General features: G+C 44.7%; 1 protein-coding gene across 5 annotated transcripts in view; it reads right to left on the bottom strand.

Moving 5' to 3' along the window:
- VPS26C (VPS26 endosomal protein sorting factor C) overlaps positions 1-26,968 on the bottom strand; it is a 75,857-nt gene that overhangs the window by 39,952 nt on the left and 8,937 nt on the right. For 3 of the 5 annotated variants that reach the window (XM_074996219.1, XM_074996211.1, XM_074996189.1), the window contains exons 3-7: positions 25,609-25,758; positions 19,595-19,675; positions 15,309-15,383; positions 14,155-14,305; positions 13,690-13,842 (exon numbers count right to left, since the gene is read on the bottom strand). In XM_074996219.1, coding sequence (XP_074852320.1) covers positions 13,690-13,842; positions 14,155-14,305; positions 15,309-15,383; positions 19,595-19,675; positions 25,609-25,758 — 610 coding nt within the window. Of the gene's footprint in view, positions 1-6,637; positions 8,045-11,254; positions 12,120-12,234; positions 12,979-13,689; positions 13,843-14,154; positions 14,306-15,308; positions 15,384-19,594; positions 19,676-25,608; positions 25,759-26,968 lie in introns of those variants that run through there. The other 2 variants (XR_012645874.1, XM_074996199.1) reach the window with 2 other exon arrangements.

Here is a 26,968-nt window from a genome sequence, read left to right as displayed (position 1 = left end):
ACTGCAGTGGCCACAGCGCAGGCCACTGTGTCCGCCACATCCAGTGCAATCTGCACGCCCGCTCGAGAAGCCGCGTAGCCCTCTTGCATAATTGCTTTAAGAATTGGCCTTTTATCCTCTGGAAGGAAGTCCATGAGGGCACTAAGCTTGGAATAGTTGTCGAAATTGTGATTCGACAAATGAGTGGCACCATGCGGAGCAACAGAGTAGAGGAGGAGTAGGCTTTTCTACCCAGAAGATCCAGCTTCTTTATGTCCTTGTCCAATCCCCCAGATTTGTACTGGGACGATTTGGACCTGTGTTGGGACGATTCAACCACTAGCGAGTTTGGCTGTGGATGACTAAATAGAAATTCCATACCTTTCGCAGGGATGAAGTACTTTTTGTCCGCTCTTTTGTTGGTAGGAGGAGCGGATGCTGGAGTCTGCCATATATTAGTGGCTGTCTCCATGATTGCATCGTCCAGAGGAATAGCAATTTTAGAAGAAGATGGAGGCCTGAGGTTTTGAAGGAGTCGGTGGTGTTTCTCCTGCACCTCCGCCACTTGAATATCTTGGGATTGAGCTACTCGTTTGAACAGCTCCTGGAACTGTTTCAGGTCATCTGGGGGAGAAATGTCTCCAGGGACCATGGCCTCGTCTGGCGAGGATGAGGCGGCATCACTATGGTATCTCTCCTCCAATTCCTCTGGATCCTGGCTGTATTGATGTGATTGCCTTTGTGGAATTTCGAGGTGGGGTTCAATGTCTTTAGACCCAGCCTCTGATTGGGGAACTCGTGGTGTTCCCCCAGGTGGAAGCAGAACACTGTGGCATTGAGGGGTGGTCAACGGGGATCCATAGTGAGACGTCGACCTCCTATGCTGATGCCCCGCATAATGATCGCGGTCGTAGCAACAGGGACAGGGGCCCGGCGATGGAGACCTGGACCACGACCCAAGGATGTAAGGGTGGTGCCTGGAATGTCGAGACCTCCGAGATGATACTGACGTACGAGGAGAGCCTCTGTGAGAAGACTCGTAGGGATCTCTGCTAGATGATGGAGAAAAGCGTGCAGAGCCCTGGGATGGACTCCGTAGAAAAGGAGAAGGACATCTGTGGCAGGCTGAAGGTGTTGCTGCCCATCGAATCTCTGGTGGTGATCGTGGTGACAGAGGCAGCGCAATTACCTCAGGAGAGGGGCTGCGGTGCCTGGTCTTCATTTTAGCCTTTACCCTCTCGGGTGATCTTATCGGTGAGCTTGGTACCGGAGCAGGTGTCATGCTGATTTCCACTACTCCCGGTGCCATCGTCGCCGGTGCCTTTGGGGAAGTCTTGATCGGTGCCGCAGTAGCCGGTGCCGGACTGACTAGTGCCCGCACGGCTCTCGGTGCCGTCTCCCCGGTAGCTGCAGGGCCTTGAGTGGTTGCATGCGCCGCGGCTTTACCAGTGGAGGAAGCCAGCGTGCACGGGCCTTTTGTTACACTTGTCCCGCTCCCAACAGTAAGGGGCAGGGATCGAGTAGGCGAGGCTCTTCTTTTCTTCTGCGCAGAGGAGGTCAAAGAGGCAGCCTTCCTCTTGTGCGATCCTGAAGAGCCCTCCGTATGCGTTGTCTCCGATGAGGCAGGCTGAAGTGCTTTGTCAACTAGCAGCATCTTTTCTAGCTCTATTAGTCAACTTGGAACAATGGGAGCACTTCTGGGGAACGTGCATCTCCCCAAGGCACCGTATGCATCTGCTATGGCCATCCGAAGCAGGCATGGCCTCCCGGCAAGATTCACACTTCTTAAAGCAGGGGGATGGCATTGTTAAAACTTAACTCTGAGTCCTTAGGTGCTAATAGCACACTTAACAGTCTATTAGGTGATGTTAATAACCGTTAGCCTTTGAAGGCTGACAAACAAAAGCAGCGGGCCCGCCCGGAGGCGGCTGCTGCGGTTTTAAGAAAGTCTTTAGCTTTTAACAGAGTAACTAACTATAATAACTATAGAACTGCTAACTATGAACTGTTAAAAACTATTAACATGAGAAAAAAATAAAATCTGTCTCAGGCGTTGGCGCCGGAGAGGATTCCGTCTGCAGCCGTTAGCGGTTGAGAAGGAACTGGCGGGGAATGGATCGTGCATGTGACCGTAAGCGCGCAAAGAGCCAACGCGCATCGGCGCATGCGCGACCCGATGGAGACTGCTGAAGATTTTCCAAGCTGCGGCGCCGGGGCGAGCCCGACACCTACTGTGGAGCACCCACGGGGACCACTTGAAGAAGAATAAATATTTTCCAGATTTAATTAAATCTAGGTTCACAAATAAATCCCCCCAAATTGTTTAAAAGTAAACTTTGAAGTCGACAACCCATATTAATGCCTACATTACCATAAACTATGGAAGTAATATAAATTATTTTAAAACAAACACTGTATGTACCTCTGCCAACAAGTGGTTTGACTTTCTTTAAAGCTTATCTAGTAAAAGCCACTGGTAAAGCACCTGAAAAGAGGGTAGTCTTCCCTTCAGGTGCAAAGAGTAAGTTTTTTTCACTTAAGTTTATTCAGCTAACCAATTCAAAAGTTAAGAAACCAATTGGAAGTTGAAAAACCAGGGAAACTTGTTTTCCTCTACTTATCTACAAATAAAAAATGAGGTGAGAGGATGAGTGCTTTTAGTTCAAGCTGTTAGATGGCATGGTGGGTATCAATTCAACTCAGTAATTACAGATAATCATTTCTTTGTTTAATAGATCAGTTAACATTAAATGCAAACCACTTGGATAATTTTTTTTTTTTTATGTACTCAGAACATTTAAGGTAGTGTTATTCAACTAATAAAAAATTCATAATGCAAAATTGTTCATGTGTAACTGAATTTTAATTTCTATCCCAGTGTACTTTGATAAAAATCCATGAGTAAAAATAATCAAATAAATAAGAAATGCATCATTCACCATTTTCTAACAAAACAAAGAATATGAATAGATATGAAAATCTACACAATTGCTTAAATAAATGAGTAGTAACAGAGAGAAAGCTGGGCTAGTCTATATACTATCAAAACAAAAAAGCAGTAAAGTAGCACTTTAAAGACTAACAAAATAATTTACTGGGTGAGCTTTTGTGGGGCAGACCCCCTTCTTCAGACCATAGCCATGTTGAGTCTGTTCTGGTCTGGCTATGGTCTGAAGAAGGGGGTCTGTCCATGGTCTGAAGAAGGGGGTCTGTCCCACGAAAGCTCACCCAATAAATTATTTTGTTAGTCTTTAAAGTGCTACTTGACTGCTTTTGTTAAAATAAATGGGTATTAGATACCATATCCTCCTGATTAGAAAATAATCAAATCTGGTGTAAAGGTAAATCAACATGTTATAAGGGTTGCCAATGGCATTCCAGCTCTCTTTAGGAAAAATACAAATACAAAAGATTAAAAATTAGTTAAATTTTCTTTAAATTGAAATCATGATTTAAAACTACGCAATTTTAATCATAGATTTTCATGCATCTACCCTGCTGGCGGCAAATGTTTCTAACAAAAAAATTGAGTCATGAAGCATTTTAAAGACTAACAAAATAATTTATTAGGTGATGAGCTTTTGTCAGACAGACCCCCTTCTTCAGATCTGGAATTAGTGCTGAAAATGAACTGGCACAATTTATATATAACAGATAGAAAACAAAAAAGAAAAGAAAACTGACAGATCAGCTGAGGGAGGCGAAGGGTAGGGAGGAAATTACTTCAAGTGTCTGTTAATTGACATGCCTGAGTTCACTACAAATATCAAAGATGGGGCACCTGCCTTTGTAATGTGTGAGGTAATTGCTATCTCTATTTAGACCAAGTTGCAAAGCATCGAATTTGAGAATAAACTCCAGTTCAGATGTCTCCCTCTGTAAAATGGTGTCAAAGTCTCTGTTGTAGGATGCAGATTCTCAGGTCTTTAATACTATGGCCTACACCACAGGCGCTCTGACAGGTTTATGTATATTCAGATTACTAATGTCTGATTTGTGTCCATTCATTCTTTGGTGAAGTGATTGTCCAGTCTGTCCAACACACATAGCAGAGGGGCATTGCTGGCCCATGATGAGGTTCTTTTTAAAGATTCTTTGATTAAAAACATAATTCTTTTTCAAAATCTGTGTGTCAGTTTAAAGCAAACTGTGAGACATAAAACAAATATATTGTATTTACTTTGTTTTTTTACCTGATCGTCTTTATTAGGTAAAGAGTTAGCACCATTATGAAAGGACCCCGACTAAGGCCAATACAATCTTCAAAAGCCAAATAAAACATGCATTGACACAGTGGAACAAGCATGTCTGTCTGATAGCTGCTTCTTTTTCGAGGAGTATTATGTAAGACTGTATATAATGTAGTGACAGCAGGAAATCCCTTATTACTGTTAATAAAATGATACGGCTTCCAAAGTTTTGTTAGAATAACTTTAGATCAATCCTATATTCTGCCACAGCTTCATCTTGGAATAGCACGCTTCAACTTAGAGGGGGGAATTATTTTATTACTGGGGGAACTGTGCAACAAAAAATTAAAAATTCTGTGCACCGTATATTCAACTTCTGAAATCCTACATATTTTGTCAAAATAACACACTGTAGTCACACCAGTTTCAATTATTTCAGCAAATTATTTCAAAATACCTGTCAGCAAGTGGGTCTATAACAGAGATAACAAAACAAAAACAGAAAATGTTTGACAGTTTCTGCACTAAGCAAGGGTTTTTCTTCTCCCTGCTGGAACGCATGGGGGCAGTTTGGGGCTGTTGGGGGGGGGAGATAAGCCACCTGGGGGAAGGGTTTAGCTACCTGAGGGTGGTTAGGGGCTGCCGAGATGGGGAACCATCTGGGGGCGGAAGGGGACAGGTAAGCCAACTGTGGGCAGGAGGGGGGCAGTTTGGGGCTTGAGTTTTGGCACCTTTTTTTCCTAGGGGGGAAAAAAAAGAAAGCACTGATTAAGCATTAGTACACAACTTTTGAGTAATAATTCATTTAAACTACAATACAGGAATGCATTTCCCGCACCCCTTTGAAGCGGTGCAGAGGCTTGTGGGAGTTGGGTTAATGGAGGAGCTCAGAGAGAGAGAGAGGTAATTCTTGGGAAGGAGTCTGGGTCTGAAGATGGAAGGCTGATAGGCGTGGGTGGAAGAAGTATGGTGTAGGCTTTTGCGGGGGGTGGCGGGGGTGGTAAGGGATTGTTAAGGAGCCTCCACATTTTGAATCCTGGTTCACTCCAGCTTCTCTTAGTCAGGCACATCTGTCACCATCCCCCATGTAACCCTGCACCCCAATTCAGCCACTCATCCACCCCCACTCCATACACATCTGTGCATCCCCCTGCACTCACACGCAGCTACTCTGTCCCCGCTTCTAGCCCTGCACTTGCACCCCATTACCACATGCCCCAACTCAGCCACCCCCTATTCCTATGTGTCCCTGCACCACCACTCCTTTCCACTCAGTCCCTTCCCATGTGTCATTCCCTTTCTACTGGTATTAGAGCTGCTCTTCCTGCAGAATCCACTCACCCCCACACCTCTGAATAGTCCTCCTCGCAGGAACACAGTGAGGAGGATGGTGAAGTACAGTGGTAGTTAAGTATGGTCTATTTTCAGTGCTGTTTTGGAAAGTGTAGCTGAATAGTACATCATCTAGTGAAACCTGTACAACTGGCCACACCCTTACCATACAACTGCCTTTGCTGAACAGAGCACTCCAAAACAACCTCAGATTGCTGTTGTAACATTTTACACCTGAACAGGCCACTTAAGAAGTGCAGTTTTATCAATCTCAGACCTCCCAAATCTAGAGGTTGGTCTAACAGAAATTCCTTGTGGGGAACACCCAACTTACTGGCTGTGCTTCTCCATTTTTGCCCTCCAACCACAGGGCCACTCAGCTGCTAGTCCAGACTATCAGCCCCTGCAATAGACATATGCATGGGCTGAGCACTTTCTCCTGGCTCTTCTGGTGCCCCACTGTGGGCTGAGAAGGGGTGAACCTAGGGCTTCCTGAAAGGAATGAAGAATTCCTGCTGCCTCCAGCTAGGCCTGAAAGAAGGTGAGCATACTGCTAATGCTGCCCTTCTACCACTGGAGAATGAAATATTGTTAGGAGTGTGGGAGAAGAGAAAGCAATGCTAAGTTTTTCTGTGTATGCAAATATAAGGGGCTGCCAACATGAAGTTTCTGGTTCTCCTCCTGGTTTAAAAGGAAACTCTCCCGTCTATGCAGCCACACATAGCTGCTACTTATGCTACGAGGCTTCCTTCCTACTTCAGCATGCAGAGCAGGCAAACCCTTATTTTTTCACCTCCCACCTCACCCTCATGTCCCTGCCACATCATCTCTTTTAGGGGTCAGGAGCACTCCAGGAGTCATCCACATGCTTCTCAGCACCTCACCTCCGGCATGTAAGAGGCTTCCTGCTGCTCCCATTGCCCAGGGGATGGGAGTGAGACTCCCAGCTGCCCTCAACACACCTCAGACTCATCCAGTATCGGAAAGGAAAGAAGACAGAAGTGCAGTTGGAGAACAACGTGAGTGCTGCAGAAGAGTATTAGTAGTATAGCAGAGTGTGTGTGTGTGTGTGTGTGTGTGTGTGTGTGTGTGTGTGTGTGTGTGTGTGTGTGTGTGTGTGTGTGTGTGTGTGTGTGTGTGTGTGTGTGTGTGTGTGTGTGTGTGTGTGTGTGTGTGTGTGTGTGTGTGTGTGTGTGTGTGTGTGTGTGTGTGTGTCCGAGTCTGTGCTAGCTGAATGATGTCTCCCCAGTAAAGATGTGCTAACTTAAAAATAAAATAAAATAAATAAATGTAGGGCTTTTATCTGTGAAAAGTTAATCATTTCTGCCTGGCACATCACCCCTATGCCCAAATCCCTAGAACAGTTGCCGTGACATATTCAACAAATGTCAACTAAACTTCTAATGAAAGGGGAAAGAGCTTATTATCCAAATAATACCGAACTGCAGACAAAAGGTTAACAAATTTTTATGCAGTCTTTACTGAAGTATTCTACCTGGCAGTAAAGTCAGGACAGGAAGCAGCTAGTCTGCCATACAGCAGCCAAGCATTCTGAAAGCAGCTTTAATCTGATGCTCTTGTTGCAACAAAACCAAAAGGACCATATTTTCACACTACAATTCTATTGTAGGAAAACAACTCAGTAGTAGTGGGAAGAGAAATTAACAGGGAATGTCTAATCAAGAGCAGACATTCTGGCAGTACTGTAATCTAGAAACTGTTTTGACAGCTCAGCCTCACTGCAGAACTTATGCAAGTAAGTGACCAAGCTAATTTGAGAGTTTTAGCTGTATTTATTTTTTGTTAAAATACAAAGCCATGATCAACGGATTCACTTTCCAATCTAAACCAAACATACATTCCAAGTTCCCTTTCACTTCAAAATCCATGCATGATGCTGATCCTATAATACTGTGTGTTGCAAATCAGTAGCACCTTTCAACAACAGTCTGAGAACATTTTCCAAACATTTGGTTTCCCAGCTTCCATATGAGGCGGCGTCTTAGGAAGCATCAAATCTCAAACTTTCTTTCAAGAATCAATACCTAGCAGGGCCTGTGAGTTGTTTACATGTTTCCTTTTTAAGAAGCCTTCTATCTGAAGAGTTTGCACAAGTGTTAAATTCATCGCAGAAACTTAACAGTGAGATGTTCACATGATGACAGGAAAGTGCAAAAACATCCCTTAAGGGTTCTTAAAAATGAGAGAAAGGGAGGCCCAGCTGTTGACTTCAAAAGAGAAGCTTCGCAGGAGTCTCAGCAGAAAAGTGCATTCACTAATAATATCAGAAGACAAAGTGCTTTTGGTAAGAGTTACAGAAAACTGCATTCCCTTCCAAAATAGAAGTCAGTAGAGGGATGAGCGAGCATTTTAGTCCTTCAATTAAAATGAAGCTGGAACTGAATTTCCACGCACCAGTTGAGAATTTCCTTGGGCCTCCAGTGATTCTCCCCTGGATATTCAAACCCTGCAGAGCTTCAGTGGGAAATTCTCTGTGATGAGGTGATCATCATGCAGGAGAACAACAACATTAACTTCAAACTCTAGGGAGGAAAAGAGCTGTGGCATTAATTGGAATTGTACAGTAGAAACAATGCTAATTCAGTGGTCCCTGCTCTTATCAGCCACTTCCACCTTCGATAAAGCTTTCAAGCTGCTTCTATTGCTCTGGAATTATCTGTTGCTAGATGATTTAACACTGTAGAAAGCAGGGCATTATAAAATGACCAATTTCTCTATCCTATTTTTGAGCAAGCTGGTAACTCCTTGAAAGAGCTGACTAATTGCATTAGCAGGAAGCACTTGCATAGCCATTAGCAGCTAGTAATTTACTGTTGGCATCACAGTAAGAGGTAGATCCTGAGGAGTAATGTGAAGGAGTTGAGTAGTGGTTTTACCTATTTGTTTGGAGGAAGTCACCGCACACATAAGAGCAAAAGCAATGGTAGGAGAATCACAAAAATGGGTGGTTAAAGTTAGAGGACCAGCAGAGATGCTACTAAAATACTGAAGTAGGTAAGCAGGTAGGAGCTACATTGTAAAGGGCCCTATATGCAAGCACAAGAAGCTTGATGTAGTGGGAAAGGAGGAGCGAGGTAGGGGATAAGTCAAAAGAAGGAAACCTAGTTAGAACCATAGATTAGGAAGATGATTTTAGCAACAACATTTTGAATGTCTTCAAGTGGAAATGTGATGCGATTCTCAGGAAAGAGGGAGGCGAATATAATACTCAGGAAAGGAGACAAGTACAGAGGGTAAGAGTTTTTGTGGTGTACACCGATGAAGAAACCGATTCTTGGCAACGCTATGGAAAAAAGTAGTTGAATTTGGATATGGTCTGGCTGTGAGTCAATAAAGTGGAATCACAAACAAACAACCTCCACCTTCCAGATCTGAGTGACTCAGAAAGTGGTGCATGTGCCAGTGACAATGGAAGGAAAGCACACTTTTCAGTATTTTAGCTCTCAGAATTTCCTGCTGCTTTTGAGCTGTTAAGCATATTTACTCCCTACCACAAACAGATCTTTGCCTTTAAAAAAACTGCTTCTCCCAGACAATGTTCCTGGCCAGAACTAGTTAATATCAATTACAAAACCACCAAGTATCAGAAGATAGGATACACTAGACTAGAACTTAATTCTGAATGGAATCAGTTATAACTCAAGGGCTATATCTACACTAGCTGGCTACTTCAAAGTAGCCGGCACAACGTCAAAATAGCACCCGTCACGTCTACAAGCGCTGGGTGCTATTTCAACGTTGAAATCGACGTTAAGCGGTGAGACGTCAAAATCGCTATTCCCATCAGAAGATGGGAATAGCGCCCTACTTCGACGTTGAACATCGAAGTAGGGTGTGTGTAGGCAATCCATGTCCTACTACTTCGAAATAGCGGAGTCCTCCATGGCGGCAATCAGCTGAGGGGTTGAGACACTCTGACCAGCCCCTGAGGGGCTCTATGGTCTCTGCACTCAGCGGCTCTTAAAGCCGCAGGAACCCAGAAACCCCGTAGCAGGAAGCTGGCAGCATGCACGCAGCAGCCCTGCCACATGGTGTCCCTGCACTGCCAGAGGGACATCATGGCAGCCAGCCAGCCTCACGAGTGCCCCCAGAGCTCCCCCTCCAGGCCATCCCAGGCCTCCAGCTGGTGGGGTAGGAAGCGGGGCCCCTCCTGGACAGACCCTGAGCTGGGGCTCTTGGGGGGGGAGGAGGAGCTGCTGCATGTCATGGGGAGCAAGCGGCGGAACATTTGCCCGGCTGGCCGAGGGCCTGGCTGCCTGGGGTCACCCTGCCCACACTCCTGACCATGTCAGGAGCAAGGTCAAGGAGTTGTGGCAGGGTTACGCCCAGGCCCGGGACTCCGCCAGCTGGTCTGGGGCTGCCCCTGCTGCTTGGCCCTATTACCAGGAGCTCAGGGCTATCCTGGGCCCCAGTGGCACCTCCTCCCACCCAGCCACCCTTGACACCATGGCCAATGAGCCTCAGCCGGCCTTGGAGACAGGGTCAGGAACGGAGGTCAGCCCCGCCCCCCCACGCCTACAGCCAGGACCCTCCACCCCAGCCACGGAGCCGTCCAGTGAGGAGGGGGAGCTGGTGCTGGACATGCCGTCCCGCAGCTCCAGCCAAGTATCTGCCTCATGGGCATCTCCGGAGCCTGGCAGTGCACCATCAGGTGCATACCCCACAGGGCACAGACCCCCTGAGCATGGGGCAGGGGCACCACTTGATCGGGGGCCCCCCCACATGCCTACAACACCCCAGCCTGACACGGCCCAGGCAATCCACAGCACAGGGACGGTGCCACAGCCACCAGTGCCCAGCAGCACCTGCACCCATGGACAGTGCTGTGCCCCACCCCCAGTGGGAGGAGGGGGACCACTGGAGGGGGCCACCCAGAGGATCACTGCACACACCAATGGGGGATGGATGGGGCAGGGACACAGGCCCTTGGGGGGGGGGGGGGGGGGATGGGCTACGGGTCAAGGCTGGGTACTCACGGCCTCCCTTTCCCCCTATTTTTGCAGCCGCACCATCCGTCGTCCCTGACAGCCCTCCCAGACCACTGCAGCACCAGCTGTCGGGGACACTGCCTGCCCCAGTCCGGGTCCACTCCCCGGGACGACACCGCCGCCTACGACGCGGAGGTGGCTGCCGCCCTCTGGCGCCAGGCGGACCTCATGGAGTGGAGGCTCCAATTCAAAGAGCGGGAGGCCACCTGGTGCCGAGAGGCCTGGCGCGAGTTCATGGCCACCTTTAACCGGGTGGCCAATACTCGAGGAGCTGGTGGCCCGTCTGCCTCCCCCACCTCCAATGTCTTCCGTCCTGACCTCGCCGCCGCCCCGCCTGCTGATGCCCCGCCTGCTGACCCACCCACCAGCTCCTCAGAGCAGAAGACACCTGGGGCCGTGGACCCACCTCGGCCATACCTCCCTGTGCTCCTGGCCCCCAGCCAGCCTCGCCGGGGACCCCGCCTGAGAGGGGGACCAGCCAGCCGGACATGGTGGGGGTCGAGTCCTTCCACCCCCACCCCAGAATGATGGGCCGATGGGTGGCCTGCCCACATCTCCCCCCTGTAAATAGTTGTCCCCACCCTTGTATATAGTTATTTATAGTTGACGCCCCCGTTATAGTTTGTAGAGATGCCCCCACTTCTACGTAGTTATTTTCATTAATCTGTTCTTTTTGCTAATGTTATTATTTATTTATTTGCCAAAAAGAGGTGACATTTTTGTTTTTCTTGTAAATAATGACAGTTATTTTTCCCAAAACCTGTGTCCTGTGTGCTTTTGGTGGGGGTGACGTGTGGGTGCTCGGGCGGAGTGCAGGGATGGCTGGGGGGGTGGGGGGGGGGGTCGCTCACTGGGACCCCTGGTCAAAGTACTCCCTTAGGGCCTCCCTGACCCAGACCTCGTCCTGGTGGGCCTGGCAGCTCGGGGCAGCAGCTGGCTGGGGGGTAGGCTTTTGCGGCCTCCTGTGCCCAGCCCTGCACGAAGGCCTCCCACTTGCTTTCCACCAGGTTGTGGAATGTGCAGCAGGCCCCCACAACCTGGGGGAATGTTTGGGAGGCCCAGATCTAGGCGTGCCAGGAGGCAACGCCAGTGGCCTTTCAGGCACCCAAAGGCTCGCTCGACCACTTGTCGGGCATGGTTGAGGTGGGTGTTATAGCGCTCCTGGCTGTCAGAGAGATGGCCTTTATAGGGCTGCATAAGCCAGGGCTGGAGCAGGTATGCTGCATCCGCCACAAGGCGGAGGGGTACGGTGGTGATATCCCCCAGAGGGATCTCCCTCTGGGGGGATGTAGGTCCCCGCTTGCAGTCGGCAGCATAGTCCCAAATTCTGGAAAACGCGAGCGTCATGGGTAGAGCCGGGCCAGCCCACGTAGATGTCCTGGAAGCGGCCACAGCTGTCGACCATGGCCTGCAGGACCACAGAGTGGTAGCCCCTCCTGTTGACATAACAGCCACCATTGTGATCTGGGGCATGGATAGGGATGTGGGTCCCATCAAGGGCTCCGAAGCAGTTGGGGAATCCCATGGTGGCGAATCCCCCGACAGCCGTGTCCAGGTCCCCAACTCGGATGGCCCTCTTCAGCAGCAAGGCATTGAGTGCATGCACCAGCTGTGGGGAGGGAACACGGGTGCTTGTGAGGGTTTGCAGAGTGTGACCCCCCCCCCAGGCCCCCCTCACCCAAGCCCCACTCCCCAGCAGGGAGTTCAGCCCCAGGCCTCCTTACCTCCATGAGGACAGCCCCAACTGTAGCCTTTCCCACTCCAAACTGCTGTCCCACGGAGCGGTAGCTGTCTGGAGTGGCCAGCTTCCAGACAGCTATTGAGACCCTCTTCTCAACAGGGAGGGTGAGCCACATGCAGGTGTCCTGGTGCCTGAGTGCGGGGGTGAACCACTGGCAGAGCTCCATAAAGGTCTGCCGGCTCAGGCGGAAGTTCCACAGCCACTGGTCATCATTCCATTCCCCCATAACCAGGTGCTCCCACCACTCGGTGCTGGAGGGGTAGCTCCAGAGTCAGCGGGGCACCCGGCGGGGGGAGGGCAAGGAGGGCCCGATGGTCGGGGGAGTCTCCTGGTGCTCCTGGGGAGGGCTCCCATTCCAGAAGCTGCTGGGCAGCTGCCCAGGCAGCACCTAGAAGGGCGCCTGCTCTGCAGGAGACAGCTTGTAGGGCTTCCAGCTGCTGCTGGAGGTCCATGTCTGCGGGCTCGAGGTCTGCGAGGCTTGTCTCACCAACGCAGGGCTGCTCGTGTAGTGCAGGCCGAGTGTGTCTGGGAGGCGCCCTTTCAGGGAGCGGCTTGCAGCTGCCCCGGAAGGGCTAGTGTGCTGTGTAACCCCGTTCGTGGGCCTTCCTGGCCCCTTATTTCGAAATAGGGGGTTTGTGCGTGTGGACGCTCCGCATTTCCCTCCGGGGAGGCTCTTTCTGATGTTCCCCGGCGCTACTTCAACGTTGAACGTCGACGTTTGCCAGCCCTGGAGAACATGTAGACGATAATCGTTGAAGTAGCCTATTTCGAAGTTCTTACTTCGAAATAGGCTACTTCGACGTTGTGTCCTAGTGTAGACATAGCCAAGGAATGATAACAGAGATTTTTTTTAATGAGACAAATTGCTTGGCGTATTTAGTATTCAATGAAGTTAATGGACTGACAAGACCTGAAGTCCGAGTCCTTTTTAGCCACAATTGGTACTGTACAGAGAATAGTAGTGCTGACTGGAAACTACACTGCAGCAAGGGAGGCTTAGGAAATTTTTCCTAATGGTCAACCTAACTGGCAGGGTGGTTAAGTACCAGAATAAATTGCCTATGATGGTTGTAGAATCCCCATCACTGGAGATATTTAAGAATCAGTTGGATAAATATCTAACAGGGTTGATACAGACAGTGCTCAGTCCTGCCGTGAGGGCAGGGGACTAGACTTGATGAGCTCTTGAAGTTCCTCCTAGTCCTAGCATTGTGTGATTTTCCCCACAGTACTCTGTTAACATACTTCCCACTCAAGTACATCACCACCTCTTTTGGTAAGTAGGTTTCCTTGGTCTCCCTTGTAAAGCCACTCATTAGTGCCATTGGTTATAGCTTTACTGTGGCCCCATGCCCACTAGAAACTGAACTGAAAACTAGCAGCTTGTTTCACATGGACTCTGACTGTACCAATAATTCAAAAATAGCTGGGTTCTTACCAACTTTGAAATTTGTAGTTTCCAATGTTGGGCAGGTGAACAGCCTGGGAAATACCATGTATATTGGAATAGACAAACTTCTGCAGACATCCCCATCAGCAATTTGAATATTCTGAATCTCTGTAGCATCTCTAGCATAACCTTCAGCACAACCTGGAGAAAACAAGTATTAGGGAGAAGTAAAAAACAGCACTCATTCCACCAGAAACTTACCAAACAATTCAAAGACTGGAGGCATTATCTAAAAAACAAACAAACATTCTCCTTTTTACCCCTCAGAGCTTTGACTTTTTTATGTTTTAAAAATTACATCTGAATATCCTTTAAACTGATACTTTAGATAACGACAACTTTTGCAAATGGTTTCTACTACTAATTTGCACACAACACTTGTCTAATTTAGAATATAAATATTCAGATTCAATGTGATATATTCAGATTTTAATTGACACAAAAATAACCTACCACATGTTTCCACACGTACTAATTGTAGCTCAATACTTTTCACTGCAGCTTCTGCATTTTCTACCACCAACTCCCCAGTTAGCGGCTGTGTAATGATGCAGTTAGTTGAGTTGAGGTGCCCTTTGATGAGAAATTTTGGAAGCGAGGCTCTCTAAAAATGCATGGCAGGGAAAAAAAGTCACATGACTAATCACAACAGTCATAGAGAATGCTACCTAGGCAAAGCCACCCTTTGTGGAAAAAAGGAGGAGAATTCTGCAAGTACATAAAAACCACGTATTAAAAGAACATTATCAAGGTTGCAAAGCCAGGCCCCTCTAAAGTTAGGAAATGCAAGAGCCAAGTTTGCTGTGCTAAGTTAAGGGAGCCCCCTTGAATGCCTGCAGCACAATACAAGTCTTTAAATCACACAGGAGCATTTCTTTCCCTGATAGGTCCCTGCACAGGAAGGACTGTGCCCTAGAGATGAATCAGGATCCCGAGTGAAGGAGGCTGTTGCCTAGGACCACTACTGCCATTTCTGTGGCAGTTAGAAGACGTTTAGTGAATAATGGCTGGACTGCAGGAAGAGAAAGGAAGGTCTCGCGATTAAGGCAGCTGAATTCTGCCCTAGAGAACTGGATTCTATTCTTGCCTCTGTCACCATATATATATATATATATATATATATATATATATATATATATATATATATATATATATATATAGCTATGTGACATGGAACAACTCATTAAAGCTAAAAGGCAATTAACTGTGTGTTCCTCATTTTCTGGTGCCCAACTTGAGATCATGGGGTCTGATTGACATATGTGCAGAATACTCACAATTTCACCTGAAGTCTATGGGAACTGTTCGTTGCAATATTCCACTCACTGGGTTGGTTCCCAATAAGCGAAATAGGGGAAAAAAAATAAATGAGTAACCATTACTGAGGAAAACTGTTCACGATATATTATCGACACCAAAGAACAAAGGGTACTGCTGTCCATGAAACTGGTAAAACTGGATAAAGAGGAAAGAAAGACCTATGGCTAGCTGTGGAGTGGAATCTAACAGTACCCACTCATCTGACTCCTCACACCAAATCACCCTAGAGGCAAAAAAAACATCACAATACCACTTAAGGCATTTTTTTAAACAAACAAAATGTTTACCTCTTTAACATTCTGTAAGGTTTCAGGTGTAATTGTGAAGTCCACTGGGCTTGGCACCAGCTTCCCTTTCTGAGGCTGCAGTATAATGACAAAGTAGCATTGATATTGGGGACTCAGTAGATAGATTATGTTGTAATTGGCCTAGAAACTAACCTAAATTCTTTACAATGTCTAACTTTGAAAAAGGTCTTTGGATAACAGGACATTATGATGACACAGACCAAATATAAGTCAACAGGCATTACAAAATAACCTCGTTTGGACTTTCTAATTTCTTGAAATTCAGAACTAGTCTCTCTGCCACTACTGCACTAAACCATGACAGGATGTACAATTGGTACCAGCCCTGGGCATGTTGTGTTGCAAGTCACAAGGTAAAGTATTCTAAAACCAACAGCTTAGTAATGCACACCTTGCCATGCTGTTAAAGAGCTCTTGATCTGACATTTCAGTGTTGGGTTTTTTGTTTTTTGTTTTTTTTTTAAAAAGTTCTGTGAGGTCTGATGCAATGTGTTCTTCTAGTAGTACTCAGCCCTCCTCATCAGCCTATTTGAGAGAATAGTAGGAAAAGTTATATATGTACTTCCTCAACTATCCTTATCATACGGATGGGGTTTTTTTCCTAATCCTCTCTACCTGGCATTCTCTGCTGTGTCTGAACTCCCTTTCCCTACCCATGCAAAGTTCTTTCGACTGCAGGTTATGGCCCAGTAGCTCTTTTCAGCTTACAGGACCAGATCCTCAGCTGATGTAATTCAGTATTGTGCCACTGATTTTGCCAACTCAGGGTCTGTATTTTCTTTTTAAGGGAATATTTAAAAACTTCTAGTTTAGCTTCTACAGAAGAAAATAAGCTTAAAGTGACTTAAGAGGCCCTAAACTACTGCTGAAATGGTAGTTGGCACTTCATGCAAAAAGGACAACGTAATTGTTGTTTTAATCTTCAATAACTGCCTCTCTTCACCCTCAGCCCAACTGGGTTCCTTATCCTTGTTCAGTTCTAGTAACATTTCAGCAAAACCTACATTTAAAATAAATGTAAGATTTTATTTGTGCCAATCTGTGCTGAGGGTCCCAGCTGTGCACTGCTGGGAGTTGATACAGTACTGCAACATCCTTAGAAGGCTCAATTTGAACTTTACAGTTGTTTTACTCTCCATTGTTTTGTCTCCATAGTAGTTTGAGTACAACTGCAAAACTGCTAGGCATAAACAAACATATGCTTGGTTATAGGAAAATACTGTTGACAAATTCTGGTACAGGAAATACCGTTAAGGGGAATAATACATTATATATTAACAGGGAATTATATGTACAGTAAAACCTCATCAGTGCACACTGACTGGGCAACTCATGGTGAATTACTTAGTTTTTGAACTAATGAGTACTGTGCTCTTAAGATATAAAACAAAGATGCTACAATGTACTAGTAAATGAAGCAGAGTACATTTTTAAATGAATGAAAAACGGTAGGAACAGAATCCCTACAATGTCTTGCTATTCTGTCTTTGCTGACATAGGCAATTTTTGTGCATTACTGAAGTGCTATTATATTTATTTTCACTTATGATAAAAAGGAACAGAAACAAAGTACATTAGTGCTCCCCCTCAAGAGCTCTTTGGAGGAGCTAAGCTCAATCTGGCCGTTTCTACACAGGCCACTCTCTTCGAAAGTGGCATGGTAATACACGGCCCGAAATATGCTAGTGAGGCATGGATGCAAATTCCCCGCACCTCATTAGCATACAGTCACGTGATTTGGAGTCTGGAAGACCATTCTTCCGGACTCCAGAACGCCATTTAGAAGTGCAACCCGGGGGGAGCTTCCGGAAGAAAATCCTTCTTCTGGAGGCCCCTTCTTCCCAAAAATTTTCAGGAAGAAGGGGCCTCAGGAAGAAAGACTTCCTTCCGGAAGCTCTCTTGGGGCCGCACTTCTACACGACGTTTTGGAGTCTGGAAGAACGGTCTTCCGGACCCCAAATCATGTGACAGTATGCTAATGAGGTGCGGGGAATTTGCATCCATGCCTCGTTAGTATATTTTGGGCTGTGTATTACCATACGACTTTCGAAGAAAGTGGCCTGTGTAGAAACGGCCTCTGTGTTTAGCAAGGTTTGGTTGGAAGCAAATTACATTTGCTTGTTAAATTTGAGCACAGTATATTTCTTATAGATACGTACTGCACACACATTTATAATCAACATGTAACCCAGAGGCACTGAGACCAAATAGATATTTCAGTTCACTACTAATCAAGCGCTGAAATGTATATTCAGCACCTCATTAGCATGCTGGCAGCCACAGCTCTTTGAAATTGCCATGGCTCATGGCCGCGCAGCTTGTCCAGATGGGGCTCCTTTTTGAAAGGACCCCGGGAACTTCAAAATTGCCTTATTTCTATCAGCAGATAGGAATAAGGGGATTTTGAAGTTCCCGGGGTCCTTTCGAAAAGGGCCCGTCTGGATGAGCCGAGGAGCAGCGAAACACAGCAATTCTGAAGAGCCACGGATGGCGGCATGCTAATGAGGTGCTGAATGTGCATTTCACTGCCTCATTAGTAATCTTCAGAATGGCCACTTACATGGCCATTGCGGAGATTTGTGCTAGTGTAGACACAGCCAATGAGAGGCAAAAGCAGTTCTTGCTACACAACTAGAAATGGGGACCCTGATTCTGCACTGAGTTCCACAAAGAGGCAAGAGACCACTTCCAGAGACCCACTTGGAGAATCAAGACATTGGTTACAATGTTCACTTCTGAGCCAACCACTATCTGTGAACATACTGCTGAAAAGAGAACTTGTTTATGGCACTAACTTTATATAGCCCTTATGTCTAAAATTAAAAACCCAGGCCTGACCCTAATCAGCTGACTCGAGCATGTGGGACTTGGGCTAAGAGGCTGCTTTACTGAGGTGTAGCCATAACTATTACCTCTAATTTATTACAGTCATGTGGAGAAGGATTTTTTATGTGGATGTGATGCATGGTGGTGGGGAGGCTGAGGGATTCGGAGTGTGGGAGGGGACTCGAAGGCAGAAGTCAGGATACTAACGAAGAGGGGGACAGCTCCGGAGCCATGGATGAGGGAATCCAAGTGTGGGAGGGGGAATCAGGACTGGGGCAGAGGATTAGGGTGCAGGGGATGAAGGCTCTGGAGTGAACACTGCACTAGGGCTGCATCACAGAAAGAAGACTCCCCGCAAGGATTCTCCCACTGCGCAGCTTGGGGCTGGAGACAGGACACATCTCCTGTCTGCAAAGGTTCCAGAGGGGCTGGAATGGGGGAGGACCACCTCTCCCTAACTGTGGACACTCTGACTAGGCTGGGCCAGTCCAGGGGAGGGGTGCCTTTCCCTACCAGCATAGCCTGCTATGGGCCACATGGCTCACAGGAAACCTAGGGAGACACTTGGCTGTAGGACCCTTCAAAAGGAGGGGATACCAGAGTTCAAGCTTCAGCTCATGCCTAAACAGCTACACGGTTATGAACAGCCCCCTCACTCCTAGCTCAAGGAAGTTGACATAAACCTGCCACAGGTGTCTTAACTGTACTATAGATATTAGTTGAATAGGCTTTAAACTTGTCTCCAATTTGATGCAATTTTATTTCAAACATCTAGAGCAAGTGACCCTTATCAAAAAAACAAAAAAAACCCCACAACAACATTTACACATTTGAATACATGAGACTTGACCTCACCCCTCCATGGATGCAGAGCAACCAAAGTTCTCAAATCTCCAGTGGGAGCTCTGGATGTTTAACACCTTTGGGGGTAGGGTGATGGAGAAAAGGCAAGCAGAGAGAGGTGGGGAGAGAAAGAAAGCAGGTCATCCAAAAGATACTTATGGGAGCACATATCAGGACAGTATCTAGATACTCAGTAGAGCAATATATATTTAGGAGATGAAGCGGGGAAGCAGAGAGAGAGAGAGAAGGGGAGAACTCTGAGGACTGAGTGGAAAAACAGGAGGTTTTCACAACATAGCAAGCTCATCATCAAAAGACATTTGTGTTAGTTAAAGAGTATGTTTGAAAGAAATTAAATGTGTCAATTACAACATGAGATCCTAGTTCATGTTTCAGCTGCCAGGTGCCAGAGTACTGATATTGGAGACTCACTACATAGTTGGACCTATCCTCCGTGAACTTCTCATTTTTTTTTTTTTTTTTTTTTAAAACACGGTTATAATCATGGCTTTCACAACATCCTCTGGAAAGAAGCAATACGTTGACTGAAAATCTCAGCTCACTGACAGTGTTAACGTCTCTACATCCCAACTTACTGCTGAGTGGACAATGAATTCACAAGTCTTAGTCAGGTCCTTGGCCAGCAGAGAACGTCGCATATCACACCGCAGGGTGTACTGTGGGAACAAGCGAGAAATGGAGTCTTATCAAAACTTTCTTCCAGCACCAGCATGCACTGTGGCTACGTCTACACCAGAACGATCTGTCAACAAAAGCTGCTGTTGGAAACTATCTTCCAACAAAATGTCTGTCATCAGATCACGGCCAAATTGCCTATTGCAGACTGCCCAGCTGCTCTCTCAACAGAGTAGTCAACCAGAAGCACAGTAGCCAGGGCTGCCCAGTATCCTAGAAGCCCTGTCTGTTGGCAGAAGGCCTAGCAGAACATCCAGACTGGCTTTCTGTCAACGGAGGCATTCCGCCTCACGGGGGAGCGTGAGAACGCCGTCGACAAAAGTGCTGCGTTCTGTTGATGTACTGTCGATAGAACATCTTGGGAATGTGGACGCTCGGCAGGTTTTGTCAACAAAAAAAACACAGTTTTGTTGACAAAAAACTATAGTATAGACATAGCCTTAGAGAGAAATCATTCTTTAAACACCGGAGTCCCACTTGTTCTCTCTCAATGTTTTATTTAAGTAGTTTATTAAAAGTTCAGTAGGCAACTTAATCAATATTCAGAATACTGTAGAGTCCAGCAGATTGTTTATAACCACCTGTATCATGTGGTACTCATGATATTAACAACTATGACATCTATCAATCATTCCTCAGCTATTTAAAAATTGGACCTTAGCATAAAATGTAACTATTGAATATCTGTGCAGCAATAAGTCTCAGAGACCTGATTCATGATCAAGCCTAACTGCTCTCAATACTGAACAGATCATGGCGGGGGGAAGCCATTCCATACCCAGAACATTCTATTTTTGTTTATTAGTAAAAAGAAAAATGAATAGACAGAGTAATGTTAGCTACTCCAAGCCGAAGAATAGTCTTCATGTATCTGTTTACTCTAATCCTTATTAGCAGAATTTTCATGAAAACCTGTCTGCTGTATTAATGTGGAAATGCCTAACAGACAGAAGTATTAATTCTATCGTCAATGGATGTAATGCTCAGGGTTCTATAGGAACATTAAAAGTTCCAGTTAGCACATACCTACTGTTTCTTGCCCTTCACATGTTAGTGGGTTTAAATGAGTTGCTTTTTTATAACTCATATATTGAGTTTATACGAAAAAAAAAAAAAGAGTACCAAGGGTAACAATACAAAGCATTCAAATAATAACAAAAAAATTAGTCAAATGGATATGCACTACTTAAGCAGTTCATAACAGCTTCTTGCCCAAAACCTAGAGATTGGGCCAAATTTTCTGTGTGCATCCATTTTAACAGCGCATTCTATACAAACTATTCAAAGAAGCCGGATTTCATTTCTTTCTACAGTGACTCAGAAGAGTGGGAAACAATGAGCCTCAATCACAGGCCTCACCTGGACCTTTCAAATTGCTTTTTGGTTTTTTTTTTCTTTTAAAGGGCGGGGGGGGGGTAGCTGGGTAGGCGATAGGAAAATGGCCAAAATGTATCATGTATACCCCATTAAAAATTATACATAAAGACAATCAGTACTGATTATAAACAAAATATCTAGATTATTGAAAACAACTGAACAGGTAGGCTGGTATTGTTTTTGGCATGTCTTTTGCTGACAACAAATGTTACATTGGGAAGAAACCAAACACAAGGACTATATTAGGGAAACATCAAAATTAAGAAAAGTGAGCCTTTAATCATAAGGGTTGTCAAAAGGTTATAAACTTTAGAAACAAAAAGTAGCTATAGTTTAAGTAATATCATCAGCATCCGCCCTTGACTAGCATGGTTAACAATTGCACATCCCTTTTATTTTTGAGAGGTAGAAGACCTACTGTGAAGAAGTCTGGAATAATTGCAGGGAATCCAGAGCCTGAAGTTCAATATGCCTTTGGTGATGGCTCTTGACTTCAGGTAGGTAAAATGACAGAGCTGATTTAGATCATTTGTAGAAACAGGAATTTTCTTCTTTTTAAAAAGAAGAAGAAATCAATAGCTCATCCACAATGCCAATTAGTAACTACATTGTACCGATAGGGCAAAACCAATGAAATAATTTAAGAAAACAATGCCTTGGCTCTGAAAAGCACAGAGAGGAAACAAGGATAAATACTCCTTTTACACCTGCTTTCTCAATCGAAGTGAATCATGGCAAGGTTAGCATTGAAAATGGAGTGATGATTTTACAGACAGGGTTATATCACGTTGAAGCTGGAAGAATGTTCACTACTTGGCTACTTTCAAAAGTCTGATGAAGATGATCACAGTAAGTTTGCTCTACAAAAAACAAAAAACTAATGTGCTTGCACAAGACAGATTAGAACGGGTTCTATTCTGGCAATATACAGTAGTCCCTCAAGTCATGCAAGGGTTGTGTTCCCCCGCACAACTCACATTTCATGTAAGTCTAGGGAGGCAGCTCTTTCCCCCCCAGCAGAACACATGTTCTGCAGCTGGGGAAGCAGCAGAAGCCCTTTAGCTCCTTTTGAAAGGCAAGTCCTGGGGTTGGGGGGAGGCGGTGGTTGGGGAGGGTTAAGTGGGTTGGGGCCATGGGAGGTGGGCAGGGTGATTAAGCCTGGGATGGGTTAGGGCTTCAGGGGGAAGGGGTGAGCCACAGCCATAGGGGGGCTGAACCAGGGCAAGGGATACTGAAGTGGGGCCATGGGGATGGGGGTTGAACTGGGGCTGGGAGGGTTGAGCCAGGGCCAGGGGGAGCAGGATTTCAAGTTGTGCTTAACTCACGTTAATGCGAGTTAAAGGCAACTGGAAAATTGCGTATTTTGAGGGATTACTGTAGTTGCTTATCTTATTTCCACTTAAGGCTTTTTATAAATAGGCGTTCTCATGGCATAAAAAAGTCTCTTGTCTTGTCTTTTTGGTAAGTAACCCTTACATTTAAAATGCTTGAAGATTTTGTATCTTACTAACAGATAGTTAGAAAAACAAATTACAAAAAACCCCAACTATATTAGCTGAAAGCATTCAAATACTGTTCTTAAAGCAGCCACTGCATCTGGTTTAGAAGTTATTTGCATGAATCTATAGAATACGGCAATTATAATTATGGTGGGAAAGCCTGATAATATGCATAAGCATAAAGACAGAAATAAGTTGATGGAAAAGAGACATAAAACAATACTCTTACTCAAATGATCTTTCAACTCTAATTAACTTTCACATGTATAAGAATCAAAAAAAAAAAGGAGAGGGGGGATTCTACTTTCAAACACCTAGGATCAACAGAAGTGTATGGTGTGAAAAGTAATGTACATACCAAGAGCACACTCAGTGCTCAACTCTTTTACCCCTGAAGAAAATATGGACTATGCCTGAAGAAGTTTAAAAACAGGAGGCCAAACACTGCTCTCACTAATGTCAGTGGACACTACGCCCATTAACTTAATCAAATCCAAAAATTAAAGATGAAATAGATATAACTTAGTGACTCCTAATCAACCCCCTTCAAAGCAGAAATGCTCCCTTGCTATGTTGTTTAGCATTTTTTCCCCAGTCTATTTTTAAATGATTCAATAATTCAAGCAACAGTTGCATTCAGTGCTTCCATTAGGAGATCATTTCACAAGTTAGCAGATACCACTGTTACGAAGTTATTCCCTCATACTAAAAATACTCTTTCCTTTCAAATTGTATTCCTGGAATAATTCTAGTTCTTGTCTCATCAGTACTTTACAGGATGGAATTAAAAATTGTTTTGTCCGAGACATATCTGCATATGCAGCATTTTATAGTTATGCTATGAATATTCTTGAGTTACCTTTGACAGGTTAACCTGTTGATAAAATACACTTCATCAAGAGTGTTCTGTGCAAGTCTCTCAGTTCAGCTATAAAAATAATAAAAGTCTCAGTGAGGAAGCTGTGTTAGTCTATCTGAAAAAACAATGAAGAGTCCCATGGCACCTTACAGACTAAGGGATTTATTTGGTCATAAAGCTTTTGTAGGTAAAGCTCACTTCATCAGATGCGCTGGAGTGGAAATACAGAGGCCTCTGTAACTGACCAAGTGGGTTTTACACATGAAAGCTTATGCCAAATAAATCCAGTAGTCTTTAATGTGCCAAAAGACTCCTGGTTGTTTTTATAAAAAGTAGTAATTTGTATTAGTTTGTTTTCTACTGTCTATTTGCAATGCTGTGGGGGGGTAGTAAAAAGATACTGGTGATTTTAGTGATTCTTCAGTAATACTGTGGTGCAAAGTATGTCTGAGTTTAATTTGTTTTAATGGTTTCCTCTGAATTTTATCTTGATAAACAAAAAATTTCCTGGATAAAAAGAGAGTTTCCCATTAGTACAAAAAAGAACCCCTGTTCAAGACATCTCCTTACGTCACACTAGCCAGCTAAACAAATAAATGTAAAATGGAAGTGCTTGGTCACTTTAAGTCAAGGCCTTGATCCATACCTGGAGTTCCGGGCTAAGACAGAGGAGATGCTCCTCAATGAATTTCGCCCACCACTTCCCTTGTGAGAAGTAGGAAAGCTCTCAATTGATCTGCTGGCTCACGATTGGCCAGTGTATCCTCCTGGCCTTTCTAGGCTTTGGGGGAACCAAGTCTTGTTGGTAGCTTGAACTGAATGGCTTTTCCTTTAAGTGGGATCCCAGTGAAGGTAGTGTTAGGGTACAGGGAAAATTGGTCATCTTACAGAGATCCATTTAGCACTCCTGGTAGGGATGTGCTAAAACTGAACTTACAGGGTACCTGTGCCTGTGCCACCACTCCTGCCCCTTCTTAGGAGTAAGGGAAATCAACGAGACTGAACACTCCCATCAACCTCCCTTAGTGGAGAGGCGTGGAAGCATGAATTAAGGTACATCATCTACAGCTACATTATACTGTGTACCTTAATTCAGGCTTTTGCTGTCGTGTAAACCTGCCCTTAGATTGCTGATGCCTCCAGCAGGGAGCAGAGAAGGCCTAACTCACTCCCTCTGACAATCCAGAAACACCTATCACGTAAAACGAAGACTAAAAGTAAGAGAGTTTTAACTCAGGCAATGTACACTTTATAGCTAATAAGAGAACATGTACAATACAATATCCTGTGCTAGCATATCACTGTCACACTGTACTTAACTTCTTATTTGAACTTAATGAAGAGTGATAAACTAATAATGACACGGTATCTTCATTCTAAGAATATAAAATGGTCCCTTAAAAAAAAAAAAAAAGGCAAACAAACCAAAACCCAAAATATAGATGTGAAAGGATGAAGAACAAAATAGCTTCTCTATTTTTAAGCTACTTATTTCAAGCGAAACAAAAAACAAAACCAAAAAACTTTGTATGTCTGATATTTCCACACCTGTATTTGATGATACTGAGGATTACCTGTTTCAAGGAACACAGAAACCAAAACTCCTAGTCAAGAAATAAAATCCAAATATTCCTGTTTTTAAAGTTCAAGTATAATTTTAAGACAACATATACATCCTGATAATGTTTTGTGATTTTTTTTTTTTTTAAAAAAAAAAAAAAACAAACAACAACAACAACTGTGGCTATACCATGCTTGGAAATAAAACCAAAATGTTTCTCATCACACAGGCCTTCCACTGTCTGTGTGTGCGCACTAAATCCTGGAGACATAGCTATCTGAACAGCTCTGAGCTGAAATAGATCATGAAACTTTTGATTCAATTTAAGCCACAAACTGCACCCAGATACCACAATGTAAGATGTCTGGGAAATGTTTGAACCGACATATACATCTCTCTCTACTAGGTTTCAGTAGACTTCAAACCAGTTGGAAAGTGAATTTTAGTTTAAAGGAACTTTTAATTTTCCATTTACTGTACATGAGCAGTTCAATAAAATATTAACAGTTATGATGCCACCAGATAGCTTTCCCCATAGCACAATTACAAAGGTGTCTTAGCCTGTAGTTCCTGAAGACAGTTTGCATTCATCACACTTTCCCTACAAAACAGTCTCACCTGAATATTGACAAACACGCCATGATATGTCTCATATAGAACTCTGTTGCCCTTCATATGCAGTGGAAATTCAAAAGGAATTTCTGTTTTGCCACTCGGAAGTTTTCCTGGTTTTACCATTTCTATGGTACTGTTGATAACTTGAATAGGCTGTAAAGATAAAAATTTGAAAAAATTAAAAATAAGTGTGCTTTGTGATAACTATTACTTCAAAAGGGCCCAATAGCAGAGCCACTTGAAATCCTATCAGGCTTTCCAAATATCTGAAAATTCAAGTGTCTGTGTCCCAAACAATTCTCTAAGACTACTTTTTACCAGACTATAAGTTTGTTTCACATTTCTGTAAAATTGCTTGTATCTGTGCCATATTAACAGCCAAGCACATTAAGAAACCAACAAATAGAACCTAGCACACTTTGAAAAGCAATCCATTTCTCGTCCCATTACGGATACCATAAGATTAGCCATGCTGGGCCAGCACAAAGGTCCATTTTGCCTAGCAACCTGTCTTCTAAGATTGGCCAATGTCAGGTACTTGAGGGAATGAACAGAACAGGCAATCAAGTGATGCATTCCCAGCTCCAGGCAAATAGAGCTAGTGACATCATCCCGCCTAACACACATTGAGAGACCTATCCTCCATGAATCTATATACTCTTAGCCTTCCCAAATATCCTCCTGGCAAAGGTTCAAAGATTTGAAGAAATACTTCCTTTTATTTGTCTTAAACCTTCTGCCTATTAACAGCAGCAGCAGGAGTCTGCATGTGTTTATGCCAGCTAAGCTGTTAATTTTTGGAGGGAAAACAGGCACCCAAAGGCAGGCTATATGTTTAAGCAACATTCTGATGCTCAACTGTAGCTGTGTCTACACTTGCCCCCAACTTCAAAGGGGGCATGGTAATCAGGACAACGGGAGATTACTAATGTAGTGCTCCAGTGAATATGAAGTACTTCATCAGGCTAATCTTCCCTCGCAGCAACTTTGAAGCGCCAAACTTTTAAGTGCTGGCATGTGTGTAGCATTCCGAGGAGTAATGAGACTTTGAAGTAACACGGGCACTTCGAAGTGCCCGCAGCTACACACGCCAGCACTTCTAAGTTTGATGCTTCAAAGTTGCTGTGGGCGAAAATTAGCCTAATGAAGTGCTGCATATTCACCGCAGCACTTCATTAGTAATCTCCCATGCCCCTGATTACCATGTCCCCTTCAAAATTGGGGGCAAGTGAAGACACAGCCTATGGCACTCACCTGGGGAAGCATACAAATATATGTTTCCATTCAATTAAAAAAAGACACCAGAACAGGAGCAGCAAAATATATACATGCATGCCCAGAGCAGAAAACATTAGTTTTACAT

This window comes from Carettochelys insculpta, chromosome 1, assembly GCF_033958435.1.
Source record: "Carettochelys insculpta isolate YL-2023 chromosome 1, ASM3395843v1, whole genome shotgun sequence".
Lineage (NCBI taxonomy): Eukaryota > Metazoa > Chordata > Testudines > Carettochelyidae > Carettochelys > Carettochelys insculpta.
This window is presented reverse-complemented; position numbering and strand designations above follow the sequence as displayed.